Source organism: Psammomys obesus, unplaced genomic scaffold (assembly GCF_907164565.1).
Source record: "Psammomys obesus unplaced genomic scaffold, mPsaObe1.curated_primary_1811, whole genome shotgun sequence".
Classification (NCBI taxonomy): domain Eukaryota; kingdom Metazoa; phylum Chordata; class Mammalia; order Rodentia; family Muridae; genus Psammomys; species Psammomys obesus.
Genome location: NW_026592890.1, coordinates 21,751,178 through 21,770,078, shown reverse-complemented (window position 1 = coordinate 21,770,078; position 18,901 = coordinate 21,751,178). Strand labels below are relative to the sequence as shown.

Sequence of the window (18,901 nt, the reverse complement as noted above, 5' to 3'; positions counted from 1 at the left end):
TTTAGATAATTCCAGGCAGCTAATCCGTCAAATATGTTTATGAATGAACTCACGAATACATGCACACTAGTAAAACAACTACACATGTTCATTGATCTAATGTTATTAATGACCTAATTTACGATCATATGTTATAACCCAACATGTTTAATAAAATATGGGGCTTGGAGTGTAGTAGAGTGGTAGACTGTCTTCCCTGCGTTTAGAGGAGAGGCCCTGGGTTCAGTCCCCAGCCTCCAAGTATCTAAGTGAAAAATATTATATATGTGTATGTGTGTGTAAGTATATGTGTATATATGTATATGTATGTATACATGTGTGTGTATATATATATGTATGTATGTATGTATGTATGTATGTATACATGTGTATATGTGTGCGTGTGGTAGGAGAGAAGTATGTGGGTGTGGGGGGAGAAATAAAGGTATATGTGTGTACCTGGTCTGTCGACCAGGCTAGCTTGAACTCACAGAGACTGCCTAGCTCAGTCTCTGCCTACTGCCTAGCTCAGTCTCTGTGAGTTCTGGGATTAAAAGCATATGCTACCACATCAACCCTGCATTATTTGTTTAAAAACAAATTTCACGTCTCCTCTGATTTTACTGTGCTTTTCTTTATCCACACTTACGTGTCTGTCAATCAGATGGCATTTTGTCTGTTTACTGAGTAGCCCCAAAGGCAAAACCACATAACCGTACAGACATACAGATCATAGATGTACACATACCACACACACACCACAGACACAGACCATAGACATACACACACACAGAGACACTACAGACAAATGTACCACAGACACACATACCACATACACACCATAGACACACATACACCATAGACACATACCCTGACAGAAGCAGCTTAGGAAGAAAGGGTTTGTTTTTAAACGAGTAATGCGCAGGTAGGTGTTGATGTAATTCCAGGTTGCAGTCCATTCTTGCTGAGAAGCAGAGGCAGCAGAAGTTGCAGCATCTAGTTACCCCACATCCTCAGTCAGGAGGAGACAGAAGCGAATGCATGCTTACTACTCACTTCCCCCAGAGCTGCTGTCTCCCACAGGGAGCCGGCTTTCCCGCATGACGTAACACAGTCAGGGCGCTCTCCCACAGGCCAGCTCTATGTAGACAGTTCCGCATTGAGACTCCTGTGCCAAGTGAATCTAGATTGTGTCGAATTGACAATTGAAGCCAACCATTACACAAATGTATTTTATACCAAATAGATTAAAAATAGCTAGTTTACTATGCCCTTTTGATTTTTGTAAATCCCTCAGTGTACCACCTGTATTGGTTTTATAATTTTTGAAAGAGTCTAATGTATTTTTGCCATTTATTAACTATATTATTCAAATATTATAAATATATTTTAGTATCATGTTAAGCATTTAAGTTCTGTGTAAAAGAGGTGATAATGCTCATGTGAATCATTCAATATTTAAGATAAATTTAATAGAACTACCTAATATCTTAATTAGTATAATGTATAATTATGTATTATATAAAGTGGTAAGGAAAAATTGTAGATTTGTGTTAATTAAAAGCATATATGCCCTAAGCTGTACTTAGAAGTTATAATCCAATTAGAAACATTTACTAATTAAACTCTAGCTTTTCATTTTCTCTAAGAAGCAGATGACTTTGGATTAAGTAGTCAAAGTAATGCAGAGAACACGACTGTTTCTCTGAAAATTAAAAGGCTTACTTGATACATCTTTGTTTTGAAACCATAATGAGTAAGTAAATATGGCTTTACAAATTTTCATTTCAGTTGCTTTTGCCAAGAGTCAGTTATTTGACATTGGTAACTGACAAAGTGAAAAAGCACTTTCAGAAGGTTATGAGGCAAGAAGATGTCAGTGAGATATGGTTTGAATATGAAGGCACACCCCTGAAATGGTAAGTGAGTTATTTTCGTTGTTAAGCATTTAGTATATGCTAGCTGTAAGAAGGTATAGTGTCCTGGAACAACTGTAAAAAGTTCTACAAAGAAAGAAAGCCAAGCGTGGTAGCTGTAGTCCCAACGTTCAAGAAGCTGAAGCAGCAGATTGCCAGTTCTGCTGCCCTGGTCAGTATATCATATCGAGTACCGGGGAAGCCAGGGCCGTACAGCAGAACCCTCTCTCAAACAAAAGAGAGAAGAAATGACTCGCCTAGCTTATAAATAAAGGTTAAGCATTACGCAGTGCTTTGCGGACAGTGCTCTGCCTTGTCTGGCATGCTCCAAGCCCCGGGTTCAGTTTAACGCTTCAAAAACCAGGCATGGTGAGGCACGTCTGTAAAGTCCCCGCACTCAGAGGTGGGGGCCAGAGGATCAGAACTTTGTCACCCGTGGCTGCATGAAGAGTTTAGCCTGAGCCATATGAGACCCTGTCTTTGTCCCCCACACTCCCTATCTCACCTCCCCCCAATTCTGCCTTCCCAAACAGTGCCGTTACAGATAAGGACCCAATGTTCAGATACTGAGCCTTCGGTGACATTTCTCTTTAAACCATCACAGGAAAAAAATCTGCCTACTGTTTGGATGATGGATAATTGTATAATAGACTAACATATTTGCTTTCTTTGTTAACTTTTTAAAATTATGTGTATTCATGTTTGTCTATTTGCATGTATAAGTGAGTGCAGGTGCCCATGGAGGACACAGAGGCCCCCAGACACTCTGGGGCAGGAGTTACAGGTGGTTATGAGGCACACCATATGGACGCTGAGAAGTGAACTTGTTCTCTGCAAGATCAGGATGTGTTTTGTATTGCTAATGTGCATGCCTGATGTCCCATAAAGGTCAGAAGGGGGTATTGGGTCCCATGGAACTAGAGTTACAGGTGGTTTTGAGACACCACGTAGGTGCTAGGAATTGAGCCTCAGTCCTCTACAAGAGCAGCAAGTGCTTTATACTGCTGAGCCATCTTTCCAGCCCTTAGTATGTATTCTTAACTGCCAAGATTCTCTCTCCAGCCTCACACTCTGGCTACTATGCTATTTTTAAGATTCTGTAAAACAACCCTAAATTTGGGCTTGTCCATATGCAGATGAGGTTTTGGTATTTTCTGTTCCTGAGAGTTTTACTTATTGTGCTTCCAAAATATTTAGAGTAGAGAAGTTACAAAGAGAAGGCTGTAGATTCGGTCAGGCTTCTATACTGGGAATCCTGTATTCAGATGTTTCTGTTTGCATACATTTGGTTGCAGAAAGATATTGATGACTATGATTTAAGTGGAATTTGAAAAATACAAATAAGTTAAAATACTTTATTCCACTCCGGGGCATTAACATGAAGAGGCATTGAAAGAGACTTAGGAAATAAAAGGTACTTAGGTGTAAATAACCTTATTGTGCAGCTGTCTAGGACAATTTGGAAGGAGCGCACTTCTGGAATTCTTTAAGGTTTTGTCTGCTAGACACCACATCAATAATGTTAGAAACAATTTAGTCTTTTTATTGCATAAGAGTGATTTGGTGTAAGTATATCATCTTCCTACATCCTTTGAGAAAGCACCCTGCCTCCACTCATCACTGTGGATTGAGCTAGGGGTCTTGAGCAGTCTTGGCAATTGCTCTTCCACGGAACTTCATTCTCAGCCTTCTGGAAAATCTTTTTTCCCCCTCCAAGACAGGATCTTTGTCTGTTGTCCAGGCTGGTGGGAGGAAGGTTCACTTTGTAATCCAGGCTTGTGTCAAATCACGGCTGTTTCCAGCTGCAGCCTGTCAGCTGTTGGGAATAGGGTATGCTCCAGAATGCTTGGCAGGTCCTGGACTGTAAGAGGTTCAACTCGGCCCTTTGTGCCATGACTGCTGACAGTCTACTTAATATTTTCCCCCCTCTTCTATTCTTTAATTTTCTAGTTGCCTATTTTAATTTGTCCAAACTATAACAGAAAGCTATTTAAATAACAGCACTAGGCATAACAGCACTAGGCATACAGAATGCCCAAATAAGTTAAAGATACAAGCCTGGCATGATGGTGCAATCCTTTAATCCCAGCACTCGGAGGCAGAGGCTGGTGGATCTCTGTGAGTTTGAGGACAGACAGCCTGGTCTACATAGTGAGTTCCAGGACAGCCAGCATAGAGAGACCCTGTCTCAAAAATAACTGTTACTGATGCATAGGTAGCTTCTAAAACATAGTCTCTTGTAGGCTACAAGTGCCTTATTTGGGCCCATCCCTAGCCCTCATATATTTACATTGATAACTTTAAAGTTATCTGAGAAACAGAAGTGTTGATCCATCTGAAAACCTGGGTCTTTTTGGAATGATTTGATTAGACAGCAGAGGGTGCTCTAACACTGCATTTTAAGGAGTGACAGTTCTTGTTACTACAACTTTAGTAGTCATTTATATTTGACACTTTCATATGGTAAAACACCTTAAGAAAACAGTTTTAGATTCTCTGAAGACTACTTTGGCAGTAAACCCTGTTAATGGTAAAATCTGGTTGAGTTTGTTGCTCCCTAGGAGAAATTGCCTAGCCTATATAAGGCCCTGGGTTTGATTACTTTCTACTGTAGAAAAAGAGTGGGGAGGAGAAAGAAAATTAGTTAGATCTTCAACTTTTGAGTACAAAATTAAGAAAGTTCTTTTGTTAACTGTAAAATAAGTATTTCTAATGGGATTTTTAAATGTTTAAACTATTTTCAGAATGGACTGTGGAAGTAAGAAGTTAAAACTGGCTTCTGGGAAATACTGCTGGTCTTAAACTTAGCTGGAATACAATGACTTGAATAGTGTGTGCAATTTCAAGAGCACATTCCAGCGAGACAGTTAATGCAGACTTGCATATAATTCTCTTTACAACATAGGATCTTCTTCACAGTTTGTAAATGCTGTGTAGATTATTCCCTATCTCCAGTCTGTGTGTGTGTGTGTGTGTGTACTAGCTTTTCCATTCATTTTTCTAAGGTTGTAAATTTTTGGAATTTTAAAAATTATTTTGTAAAGTGGACCTTTGTGGGGGTAAGGCCTTTAGGGCATCAGATTCAGGCCTTTTTAACTAGGCAAGTGAATTAAATTACTTGGGCTTGCAATTGGAGTTGCTCCTTGTTTACTCAGTAAAAAAATAAACTTGTGAATCTTCAGTGTGATGATTTTTTGGGGGGTAAGAAGGAAGCATTTATTTCTATGAAATGACCTGAGGCAGTAGTACTGTAAAGTATGGATCATCCTTTTTTGTTTTACCTGTGTGTATGTGTGTGTGTGTGTGTGTGTGTGTGTGTGTCTGTCTGTCTGTCTGTCTGTCTGTGGAGTAGAGCTTGTAGAGGTAAGAGGACAACTTTTGGAAGTCTGTTCTCCACCTTAATTTAGGATTGGGAGGTTGAATTCAATAGGCAGGCTTTTTTGAACCTTCCTCCAGCCTATTTATCCATCCATCCATCCATCCATCCATCCATCCATCCATCCATCCATCCATCGATTGAATGCAGGGTTTCACATAGCCCAGACTGGTGTTAAACTTGCTATGTTGCTGTGATTAACTGAATTCTGCATCCTGCCTCCACTTCCTGAATAATGGGGTTATATGCCTGGAGGATTTTGTAACTACATAATTGAAAGTCTGGATATTTGCATACATACATAATATTAAGAGAAATAATCACAGACTGGGGATTTGCATTTTCGTTAGGTGAATGTCTGTACACTTACAAATTTCTAAATTTTGAAAATAGAAAGTAGGGGCTGGAGAGATGGCTTATTGGTTAGGAGCTCTGGCTGTTCTTCTAGAGGGCCTAGGATCGATTCTGAGCATCCCCATGGTGGCTCACAACTGTCTATAATTTCAGTCCCAGGGGATCTGATGTTCTCTTCTGGCCTCTGAGGACAATACATGCATGTAATCCACAGACATACTTGAAAAAAAAATCCATACAATGTAAAAATAAATAAAAGTTAATTTTAAAAAGAAAAGCATAAGCTGCCTTTACCACCACAGCTCTCAAGGCAGTTGGTCTAAGAGTTGAAGGCCAGCCTGAACTATATGAGATACCATCTCTAAAACAAGCAAACAAACAAAACTAGTTGTTGTAAAGCGGCAGATGTGGTTGAGCACATCTGTAATCCCAGCATTTAGGTTGTAGAGGTAGAAGGATGATTGATATGTGTTTGAGGCCAATCTGGCTAAGATAGTAGCAGGCCAGCCAGAGCTGCATAGTGGCATCATCTCTCAAAAGTAAACAAGATATTTTTGTGTTTAAATAAACTTAGAGTGAATGGTTTCATCTTGTAAGTACCAGGATGATAATTTAACACTACAACAGCTCATAAGAATCCAGTATACTCATAGAAGGAGTACATTGAAACTCCTCTTGGGAATGAAGAATTTAGAAGAAAAACACCTAGCAGCTGGGGGGAGTGCATGTATTGACGCAGGCATGTAGCTGTGTGAAGTTACTGTTCAGTAAAGCCTATGAAAGTGGGGTTAAATGTTTGGGGGGTTTAGTTATAAATTTATGTATTTTTCCTCTAAGATATACCTTTCCTTTTTAGGCATTATCCAATTGGTTTACTATTTGATCTTCTTGCATCAAGTTCAGCTCTTCCTTGGAACATCACAGTACATTTCAAGGTATAGTTTAAATAGCAGTTCCCGTTTGTTTTATTTGTGCTTCTTAATAGTGTAGAAATTTTTTTCAAATAATTTATTATTTCTCCTTTTCTGTTTGTTTTTAAGACATGGTCTCACTCTGTAGTCCATGCTGGCCGGGCACTTAGTGTGTGGTCTAGGTTAGCCTTAAAGTGATTGTCCTGCTTAGCCATCGCAGTGCTGGGGTTGCAGCATTGCTTCCACACCTGACGAATGGCTTGATCCAGGATAGTCATTCCTTCTAACTTCTCACGGCTGCTCTTTCTGCCCTAAGATATTCTCCAATTTTTGATAAAACCATTTAATGTATAAATATCTTTTCTTTTTTAGGGCCAAGTAATCCATGTTTTAGGCTTATAACAAGTTGTTATATCTAATCTGTATATAATATATAGAGTTATATTTAGAAAATAATAAAATTCCCAGGTGTAGATGTGGGCATGAGAGTAGAGATTCGAATAACTAGTAATGTTGATAGAAGTTCAAAGATTTGTGAGTCTCTGTTTTCAGACACAATTCCTGTAGATTTGAAACCAGGTAACTTTAATGTTGGGTAATTTTGTCCTAATAAATTGTAAAGTACTGGTCATACCTGGGCATAGTGCGCTGAGTGGTCATGGTGCTCAGGAGGCAGAGTCAGAGAGGTTCTGAGGTCAAGTGCACCTAGGGCCTGGGCTGCATTAGGAGTTCGAGTCCAGCCTGGGCTACATAATGAAATCTAACTCAAGAAGAAGTAAAAATAAAAAGTAATTTACTGGTCTCCTCCCTCTTTACTTGTGCTCCACCCTTCCTACTTCCCATTTCATGAACATCCCTCCAGCCTCCAGGTTGGTTTCAGTGTTAGCAAACTGACCTGGCCTACCCAACAATCAGTTTAGCACACATGGCACCAGCTTTCACGGCCATCGTAGGGTTTTGTCGTTGCTGTGATGGTGGTGGTTGGTTGTTTCTTTTCCTTCCAATATGTTTTTCTAAGTTTTACATTGTCTCCATAGGCACTTCAGTAGTTTTCCATCAGCTGCACAGTTGCTGCGGCTGTCCCCACATATGGATGTTCCCACATATCTCCGCAGTCCCTGATATAGGGGCCTCTGTCTTCTCTCTTCCCTCCATCCCCATCTGCCTGCTCACATGGGTTTTTCAGCAATGAGAGAAAAGCTTTAGTGGTGTCATGTAGGTTGTTTATTAATTCAGTAAATACTGAATCCTGCTATGTGCTAGCCCAACACTCTTCTAGGAGTTTGGGATATAGGATTGAAGGACACAAAGACACTCAAATATTGAAGACATTCCCAGCCTATTTTAAAGGCCGAATAACTGACCCTAATACTATTAAAGAAAGTGGAAATACATTGCAAATCAGTATCTTTTATGAACATGCATATAAAAGTGTTCGGTAAAAATTTGTAAACTGAACCCAGCAGTACCTAGAAAAGAATACAAACAATTGCTGAGTTTATCTCATGAGTACAAGATTGATTCAACACTCAGTCATCAATCATTGTAATTTCTTACATTGGCAAAATTAAGTAGAAAAGCCACAACAACAAAACTAGTAGACATAGAACATATATGGACAGAGTTCAATAACCATTGTCAATAAAACCCTTAGCAAGCTTAGGAATAAAAGATAATTTACTCATTTTGACCAAGGGCATAGCAAAAATCTTCCTAAATGATATTTAAAAATGCTTTTTAGATTTATTGTATGTGTGTAAATATTTTACCTGAATGAATGTGTATGCCTGTTACCTGTAGCTGCTAGAAGAGGTGTCATATCTTTTGGAACTAGACTTACAGATGGTTGTGAGCTGCCCTTTGGGTGCTGGGAACCCAGCCTGGGAGCTCTGCAAGAGCAGCAGGTGCTCTTACCCACTGAGATGTCTCTGCGGACCCTCCATGATGGATGTGCATCAGGAAGAAGACAAGGATAGCTGACCGTGCCATTCATAGAAGCAGTTCTGCTGGAATCCAGCATGTTTACTTAAAGCAAGACAAAAACAAAAGCACTGCTTTTCAAGATTGTGCAGTTTCAGGGACAAGTCCAAAACCTTTCCACAGCGTAGTTTTACACAGGCAGTAGCTAAGAGGTACGTAAATACTGAAATAAGGATGGCATTTCAAGTTTAAAAAGACTCAGAGTTTGCTTCTGGAGATAGGTGTCGTGAGCACGTCCAGTCTGAAACTGTGGGAAGGCTGTTTGGGATGAGAGGCTGCAGTGGGTGGTTGGCGAGTGTGGCTGCTGACGGGAAGTGTTTCTCTCATGGAGGCTTTAGACTTCGGGCACTTCTACTCAGATCTGCCTAGCTGGCTACAGAATGCGGTGTGCACCTGCTGTTGCTCGTGGACAATATTTGCATAAGTACACACAGAATTCACATTATGCTCAGCCACTTACCTCATGTGTCGCTTGCTTTGGAACAAATGCAAAAGATTTGAACAGAAAGCTTGCAGAACCTATGAATTACCGACAAAATACTTGAAAAGATGCCTACCCTCTTTAGTCATCAGGGAAATGTAAATGAAAACCAGAGCCAGAGATTACTTTACACTTACTAGAATGACTAAAATGAAAAAGACTAATAAATTTTACATTGAGTACCCAGAACTGTGAAATATTGCATCTGAGAGTTTAAAATTGTTCTGTCAATTTGAGAAAATGCTGCAGTTTTAAATGGCATTAAACATAAACCTAGACCTGTGTGGCCAACGTTGCTGAGTTTAGCTGTGTGTTCAGAAAGACAAACGATGTCTGCCAGGACACTTCCATGTTACTGTCCACAGTGGCTTTCTTAACCAGGGAAAAGTTGGAAATAATCATGCCAGCAACAGGTTTTACGATTAAACACAATATCACATATTCAGTGACAACTCAGTGACAGAAAAAAGCCTCTTTCTGATGAGTGCAGTCACATGAGTAAATCTCAAGAGTAAGCTAAGTCAGTGACACTATTTCATATATGATTTTATCATAGGCAAGACTGCTGCAGCATATTATTTCAGTGATTGGTGGAGACAGGAAGGAGGGAGCCTGCTCAGGGTACAGAGTAACTTATGGCAAACTTTTGGTGGAGAATGAGGGTGATGGTAGTGGTTGTGGCTAACTTTTGGTGAGGAATGAAGGCATATGGTTATTATAATCTTTGTTTTGTTTGGTTCATAGCTATTCAGTCAGGATTTATCTAAAGCTTCCTATATTGTATATGGATCATATCTCAATAATATGACTTATTTAAGAAAGATTTACTGAGAAGTGAGGCCCTTACCTCTGCTGAGTTAGACTTTCAGAGTGCTTTCACCTGTGGCTATGTTAGCAGGCATTGTAGTACTAACTAACAATGCTGTATAATTACTACTGCGGAGTCCAGTGTAGGGACAGTGTGAACTTAACCTTGACTTGGCGGGTGAAAGGGAAAGTTTCATGGATGGTATGCCATAGAAGCTAAACCTAAAGCTGAGGATTCTTTGGCTACACTCTAAGTGGTTAGACACGGAGAAAAGAATGTTCTAGGTGGAAGAAAGCAGTGTTCAAATAGTTGGTGTGAAAGCAGAAATGAGAGAGTATTGCTGGAAGAACTAAAAGAATGTTGAAGATGGAAGCTACTCAAGTGTTTGCATGCGTGCAAGGAATAGGGTGGGAGGTTTAGGTGGGCAACTTAGTAGACCTTGAAGTAACGTAGCATCTTGATGGCTTTGATATATTGTAAAAGGAAAAGTGGAGGGAGAAGGTTAGGTCTTAAGTTAGGTCTTTTTGGAAGGTCACTATGACTCTCAGTGCAAAAGCATTAAGGGTATAAAATTATAGGCATGTGCCCTTGTTAGCTTAAACTGTTAATTTGACAGAACCTAGAATCACCAGAGAAGGAGTCTCTATTGAAAGCCTGCTCAGATCAGAAAGGCCTGTGCACAGAATGTTGGGGATGACCTTGATTGTTAGCTGACACACGAGGTCCAGCCTCCCATGGATAGCATCGTAACCTGGGCAGGTAGAACTGGACTGTATTAGAAAGCTGGCTGAGAATAAACTTCCCAGTTAGAGAGCTAACAAACAGCATTCCTCCATGGCTGCAACTTCAAGCCTTGAGTCCCTGCCCTGACTTCCCTCATTGATGGGCTATGAACCGGATGTGTAAAACAGATAAATCCTTTTCTCCCATATAAGCTGCCTTTGGTCAGAGTGTTTTATCACAGCAATAAAACAAACTGCATGAGTGCTGTTGCAAGGGTTTTAGAACTAAATAGGTCTTAGCCTGGTGTTGAAAGTTGGGAAATTCCAGATCTACTTAGGATATAAAGCAGCAGACTATTTGCTATGGAAATGTGGAGGAGGTGTGGTGGCATTATTTTATCATTGGATTTGTTGAGTTGCTTGTACATCTGGGACATTTGCTAGATGATTGTGGGTCTGAAAGTCCTAAGAAGGATTCTGACAGGAAATAATACTGATAATCTTTAGTTCATACATAATATGGAAGTAGGTAATCTCACTCAAGGTGAGGATATGGAATGAAAAAGAAAAGAGGTCCTAGGTTACATACTTGAAACAGATCACACGAATTTAAGAATAGCTTTGGAAAAGGCAAGCGAGGCAGAGACTAGATGAAAGGAAAGTGGGAAGTGTTGATAGCAGAAACTTGAGCATGACTAGAGAACAGTCACATGTATTAGACTCTTGGTGAGAACTTAAAACAGCCAGTTGAAAGGTGTTTCTGTGACTAATCATGGTGGCTACCTGATTGCAATATTGATAAGAATGAAAAGGCTTATGTGAATGTGTGGTGACAAATCTTGAGAGTTGTAGCCAAAAAAAAGTTGAGTTTAAGGTTTGTGTTTGGCTTTGGATAGATGTTTTCAGTGGGAAGAATGTAGTGAAACAGTATTAGGAAAATGAGTAAAGTTGCTCCTATCGGAGAGTCTAAAGATTGAACAAATAGGATCCAGGAAACATGATGAGAAATAAATACCCTCTAGATTGTAGCAAGGAATGATGATTCCTTATAGCCATGCTTGTACACTACACCTTGGCAGAACCGGTCTCTTAAGAGAAGTGAGAAATGTTAACGTTACTTGGTATCTGGTGCATTTATCTTTGCATTACTTCATCTACCTTTTTTTTTTTTCTTTCTTTCTCTTTTCTATTTTAAGACAGGATATTGTAGTTTTTGCTGCCCCCAAACTACACAACCAGAGGTAACTTTGAATTCATGGTCCTCAAATGCTGATGTTACAAGCATGTGCCATGTCTGGTTAACTTCTGTTAGCTTTTGGGTTGTGGGTGGGAAGAGCATAGAAGGAGGTGGGTTGTAAGTCTTCATGACCCATGCAGGCCTTGAATCTGTGTCTCTCTTGCTTTTATCTCCTGAAACTGGGATTAAAACAGGCATCAAATTGCTTTTCCCAATGAAAAATAATACATTAGAAGGAATATTTGGGGGGGATGCCCCCCCCAACCCTTTGTGTTTTTGCACTAAAATAATCTTGGGAAACTTTTTTAAATGATTTTTATTAAAGTAAACTTATAAACTATAACTTTATATTTTTTATTCTAAATGCTGAATCAACTACTAGAGAAGACTATAATAAAACAGTGAGAGCTCATGTTTAATGAGATATTTGGTTCTTTACATGTGACATGAAAATTTATTTTTGGTGTTGCTTCATTGCTTTAACAAAGTACCCTCACTTTGGTGATATTTCTAATGGATTGAATTTTTTTCACTTACTTGTAAATAGTGCTTTGATTTAATGTTGTTCAGTTACTTCTAGTTAGTTCTATTTAGATGATACATTGCAGAAAGTTGGTGATTGTTCTTTAATTAGAATCTCTAGAAGTTATAATCTCAAGAAGGAGGGTCTGAGAATTTAGCTCAGAGGTCCTTAGAATGTGGTGGGGAGTGTGTGTATAAAATATTAAAAAGACATTCCTCAAACCTCAAGCGAACTGATTCCTAAAGGGAATCTTTCAGAGTACTCCTGTAAAAGTGAAATTAAATTTAGTTTGTCATGCTTCTAGTGAGTGAACATGTCATCACACTCTGTGAGAATTTGTTTGGATCAGAAAGATAAGCATGTGTACACAATAGCTAATGCACGTTAGGAAAGATTGAAATGTAAAGAATCAAGGATCTGTTTGTAATTTCACTGTTATCTTTGGGAAAGAGCCTTTTTTCACTTGGATAGATGTGAAAGAAAGGCACTCATGGTGAAAGGGGCCTATGGAGGAGCTTTTGTCATTCTTTACAGCACTCCCTTCAGCTGTTTTGGCTACACAAGCAGCTTGGCTCTGTTTCTCTGAGTTCCTATCATGGAGGATTTCAAAGCCTTCCTAGAGTTGGGCCTTTTGAAGGTAGATATAGAGGAATGTCAATGCCTCTTGTAGATATCGCTCTGGCTCCAAAGGCCACACATTTGTAATTGCTGGTGTCAGTTGTAGGTATCATATGTGTGATACAGTTAGGAACTTGCAAAAGATAACCTCACAGATGAGGATTTGTGACAGTACAGATTGTGTCAAATAGGTAAGGCTCATTAAGTTAATTTTAAGTCCTTACACTTATTGTGATAATAAAATACAGTGTGCGGGGATCACTAGTGAACGGGGAAATGTAGTTCTCTTAGAAGCTAATTCATGTCTGCATGTGTTGTGTGTGTGTTTCCTTTGACAGAGTTTTCCAGAAAAGGACCTTCTCCACTGCCCATCCAAGGATGTGGTTGAGGCTCACTTTATGTCGTGTATGAAAGAAGCTGATGCATTAAAGCATAAGAGTCAAGTGATCAATGAAATGCAGAAAAAAGATCACAAGCAGCTCTGGATGGGACTGCAGAATGGTAAGTGCTCAGCGCCTGACCTCTGAGTCCACCTAACACAGCCAGAAACACAGCCGTGAGCAGTTCCTACCTTAGGAGTGTCAGTCAGCTCCAGCCGCAGGCCCAAACCTGCAAAGTAGCTTTGTTAGTCATCTGTTCGTTTGCCAGTATTGCTGTGGTCCTGGATTCTCTCACAATTTGAGACAGAATAAACCTTTTAGTCTAGCTTCTGAAGGAAAAGTGTGGTCCTCATTCCTTAAGCATGGCCCTTTTGTATCCTAGTTGGAAACTGAATGCATCCTGAAGGGTCTCTACTCAAACCAGGAGTCCAGCTTTGTCCCTCCTCTTGCTCACAGTAATATGCTTGCTTTGTGCTTGGCTTTTCTTTTGCCTTGCTGTGATTTAGAGACTGCTCTCAACTTAGTACTTGCCAGGCATTCAGAAGTCCTGGCTTGATCCTCAGTATTACACATGCAGGCATGGCAGTGCGTGTGCTTAGGAGGTGGAGGCAAGGGAACAGAAGTTGAGGGGTCATCAACTGCATAGCAAGTTCAAAGCCAGTCAGTGGTACATGGGGCGGGGTGGAGCAGCTGGGAGGAAAAGGGGGGAGAAAGAAAGAGCCAGTGAGCAAGTGGAGAGAGAAAATACTCCTGATAGAATGAGTTCTTCTGCATTGATTGGTGTTAAGAGTCCTGACTTGACCTTTTCCAGTATGCGTGGTTAAGTACAACCAGTTCGTTAGTTATAGTGTTCAAATTTTAGCTATTGTGGCATATTAACCATAAGTAATTATGTAAAATACAATTGTATTGCTAAAGGATGTGTGTATATGTATTGTGCACATGCCATACCTATGCATATTTGTGGAGTCCAAAAGAGGGTGTCAGCTCCCTGGAACTGAACTTCCCAGCCATTGTGAGCTGCTAGGGACTGAGTTGTGGGTGCTGGGGGATGAACTTGGGTCCTTTGGAAGATCTTTTAACCACTGAACCATCTCTCCAGCCTCTATTGCTAGTATTTTAGCGTGGGCATCATTACATAATGACAGATGTGCTCAAGATGGGTGACAAACCACATTACATGTTAGCGTCTATTGATTAATGCTCTGCATTTGTCATTCAGAACATGAACAGCAAGGCAGGTGGTGCTGTAGCTTCCTTGTGTACTTTGAGTTGCTTGAGTCCACTTAACATTTATGGGCGGGCTAAAAGGGAATGGCCCAGAAACCGAAAGTGCAGCACTGACGTTGCCCTGAACAGAGAACAGTAAGAACTCTTCACATGCCAGCAGGGGAAACCTGCTGGTGAGTTCACTAACATACAAGGGGATGGCAGACAAGGTCCCAGATTAAATAAGACTGTTGGTGTTCATAGTAAAGCAACTCTCAAAGATAATGCAGTAAGTAAACGTTGCAGGTATAGACGGTATTTAACCTGATTAGAACAAAGATTTGGGTTCAGGTGGGCAGAGCAAAAATGTTTTCTCATAATTTTTTTACATTTTACAAAGAAATAACACTGCACGTGTGGGGTGTGCACAGGGGGCGGCTACTCGCTTGGGTGTGGTTCTGCGGAGGTCATCTGCCTCCATTGCTTCTCACACCACTTGCTCACATAGGGCCTCACTGGAGTTAGCGCTCCCCAGTTTAGACACGCTGACCAGCCGGCAGGCATTGGGACCTGCCTGTTTGTGTGGAGCTGCAAGCATACATATCACTCCTGGCTTTCATGTGAGAATAGGGTTCAGAAATTAGGTCCTTATTTTCCATTAGCAAGCAGTGTCCCAGAGAGCCTTTTGTTTTGTTTTGTTTTTCTTTCTGTTTTTGTTTTTCGAGACAGGGTTTCTCTGTGTAGCCTAAATCATCCTGGACGTGCTTTGTAGACCAGGCTGACCTTGAACTCACAGCAATCCTCCTGCATCTGGCTCTCCGAGTGCTGGGATTAAAGGTGTGTGCCCCTATGCTTGTTTCTTTATTTCTTTTCTTTTCCTTCCTTTCATCCATCCTTCCTTCCTTCCTTTAAATTATTTTATTCAGTCTTTTAACTTTATATATGAAATAGTAACAGACTTTTCTATTTTTTTGATAAGAAAGTTATACAAATCATGGAATGATGCCATTGTGCCCCACCACTGTCCAAGGTTGAATGTGGCCCAGGTTGACCTCAGGCTCAGGCTTTCCTGCTTCCACCTTGTAAACGGCCAGCTTACAGGTGCAGTGCTGTGCCAGCCTTCCCTGCTGCTAAGATCACTTTCACAGTATGCGCGGGTAGTTGGGACAGTCCTATGTCTTGTATCTTTGTGTTTGCCATTGCCGAGACAAAAGTCCAGTGTAAGCTCTTTGCAGTGACACCGCAGTGTTGTGCAATCACAGCGTGGCTAGTTGCTATTCACTAAACTTTCTGCAAAATGCAGAGTGTTGTGACCTCAACAGAAGGCACATATTTTATGATGTACGCACTAATCCCATTTCTCATTCTTCTGTTAGGTTTATATTTGATCTGCGTGACTTGGAATTGTTACATAGTTTCATATTTATACATCTGGATTTTTTCAAAACCTGCCAAGCACCACACTTTTTCCCCTAAAAAATTGTTACCAAATAATTAAAATGATTTATAACCTAAAGAAAGTATACTGGCTACTCAGTTGTGGTAGTGCATGTTGGTAAACACAACACCTAGAAGGTAGAGGCCAGCTATAAGAGACCTGTCACAAACATAGAAGCTGGGGCTCATACAGAAGGGATCTAAGAAAAAGCTGACCTCAAGCAGTTGCAGAACTTGTGGGTGGAAACAGTGGACCAGGAGTTCACGGCCATCCTGAACATAGCCAAGTTTCAAGTGAGGTTGGACTATGTGAGGTCTTATTTCAGTATCACTTCCTGCTCCCTTACAAACGTGCGTGAGCATTCACAGGTACGCATAGGCACTCGAGAACACACACACACACACACACATTCGTTCACAGGCACACACAGGCAAGTTGTGAAGTAGAGCTGGCCGTATCGATAGGTGGGTAAAGGCATTGCTAGCATGCCTGACAGCCGGACCTCTGTCCCTGGCACACATGTAGTGGAAGGACAGAGCCGACTCCTGTAGTTATTCTTTGCCCTCCGCGTGCATGCCGCAGTGTGCAGAGATAGTAGGTGGGCACTGTGGAGTAGAGTGCTGGAGGTTCACTACAGAGGGCTTGTGAGGGCACTTGGCTGTCCTCTCTCTGCAGTACTGCTCTCTCCTTTTCTGACTCTTTAGCTTGTCTGTCTTTCTACTTCCTCTGACGTCACCTTTGTGTGAAGCCTTCTGTTTGTAGAGCCAAGATGAGTGCCAGGAGGTGTGGCCCTCTACACCTGGAGATACAAGCAGCTTCCTGGAGCTGCAGACAGGAGGCAGGGCTCTCACGCTGTGCGCTCTGAGGGCCTGCCAGTTATATCCACTTTTGTTCTCTAGTGTTCCTGCACTGCTCTATTTTCTACCTTGCACTATATGTACTCATGGCTGGTGCATGTCTTTTATTTTTATCCCCAAAACATGATACTGTCTTAGAGTGTAAAAAAAATAGAAGTTTGATTTACTCTTTTTATCTCTTTCCTCACATGACCAGGAAGTACTATTAGAGTGTTTCATAAATAGTGTAATATTCTTGGTTTAAATTTTTATGGAAATGGGTTTTTATATTTAAGATTTGTTTTTTTAAAACCCCAAGATAAGGTCCTCATTATTTTTGAGGTCATAGAACCGTTGCTACCTTTTTTCGATGCAGTTGTAAATTTGTTCAAATTCAGACAAAGCGGGTGGTCCATTTTTTTCCATTCAGAGCTGCACCTGGACAGCACCAAAGCTAACGCACAAGTTTCAATAATTTTTGAATACTTTCAAATGCTAATTTTAATTTTGGAGCTCTCTGAAGGAGAAATAAGAAAAGCTTATGAAACCAAGAAAACTCATTTAGGGCATAATCTGCCTTTCAGTTTTTTATCGGCTTTCATTTTAGATACAAGAATATGGCACCTCTCTGAAACAGAGCTAATGTCATAAACAGAAGACAAAGGAGCATTTGTGTTGGGCACAATGAGGCACACCTGTAATCCCAGCACTTGGGAGGCAGAGGCGGGCACATGTCTGTGAGTTTGAGGCCAGCCTGGTCTACAGAGTGAGTCCAGGGCAGCCAAGGTTACCCAAAGAAACCCTGTCTCAAAAAAGAAAAAAGAAGAGGCATTTTTATTTATGAGACAGTTGTCAATCCATGCACAGGTTTTCTGTTTCAGTGTCACATTGTGTGGGGAGATTTGAGGAAATCAGTAAAAGATAACAAGAATAATACAAGGCTCAGCTTTCAGCTAGTCTTCTCAGAGTATACTTACTTTTTTTTTTTTTTCTATTTGGGTTTTTGGGACCAGCTTTAGTTTAGGATAACAAACTTAATTCCCCTGCCTCAGCTCCCAAATGATGGGATTTTGGATGTGCATTACCACACCCAGACTGAGTCAACACTTTTAAAAAAGAAAATGATACAAAGTTCCATATACTTGCAGATGAAACAGTAAGGCATTTTTAAATGATTGAGATGTGACGTTACTAAGACTAAGATGGTTGTAATAGAATTATAAAAGTTAAGTTCTAGACATCATAGAAACTATTGAGTATGGTTTTCTAGTAAATACTTTTACTTTTGAAATGGTCTTTGCTGGATATTGAAGACGGGCCTGCCAGGTAATAAAATGAGCTAAGTTTTCAGTCAAAGCACTTGTTTATCTTATGACCTCAGTCACCTCACCACTGTTCATTATTTCATAAAACTTCTGACATCGATTTCATTATCCTACATTTAAGTTCTTAAGTGGCTTTTTTAAATATATATTTTAATTGGTGTAGGTATGTGTGTTGGCACGTGTATATGTCAGGAGTATAGGTGCCTTGGAGGCCAGAGATACTGGATATTCTGGAGCTAAGATTATAGGTGCTGTTGAATGGCCTGACATGCTTGCTGGAAACCCAGAAACTCATGTTCTGGAGGAGCAGGAATTTTTTTGTTTTTAATATTTATTTTAGTTTTACTGAATGGGTGAGTATCTGTATAAGGGTTTGTGCACCAGAGTAGGGGTGCCTACAGTCGAGAGGAGGGTATCAGATCACCAGGAGCTGGAAATATAAGCATCTGTGAGAACTAGAAATTGAACTCTGAGCCTCCAGAAAAAGCAGTGAAGAAGCTTAACTGCTGAGCCATCTGTCCATCTTCCTCTCTTTGTGGGTCTTTGTTGTCTTAACTACATACTTTTATTTTAAGTGTCTGTGAGTGTGTCTATATGAGGGTATGTGCACACACGTGGATGCTGTTACCCTTGGAGGCCACGGTTTCCAGATCCCCTGGGAGTTTTAACAGTTGTGGGTGCTGGGAATGAACTTGGATCCTCTGGAGAGCAGTATGCAGTCTTATTTACGGAGCCATTTCCCCAGCTCTTCTTTTAGAGTGAGTGAGTGAGTGAGTGAGTGAGTGAGTGAGTGAGTGAGTGAGTGAGT

The 18,901-nt window shown here is 40.5% G+C and overlaps 1 protein-coding gene across 3 annotated transcripts in view; it reads left to right on the top strand.

Annotated features, from left to right (window-relative positions):
• The window catches only part of Atg5 (autophagy related 5), a 92,712-nt gene that overhangs the window by 13,823 nt on the left and 59,988 nt on the right, over positions 1-18,901 (top strand). For all 3 annotated transcript variants that reach the window (XM_055616187.1, XM_055616186.1, XM_055616188.1), the window contains exons 3-5: positions 1,771-1,898; positions 6,482-6,560; positions 13,244-13,406. In XM_055616187.1, the coding sequence (XP_055472162.1) occupies positions 1,771-1,898; positions 6,482-6,560; positions 13,244-13,406 (370 nt within the window). The remainder of the gene's footprint in view (positions 1-1,770; positions 1,899-6,481; positions 6,561-13,243; positions 13,407-18,901) is intronic.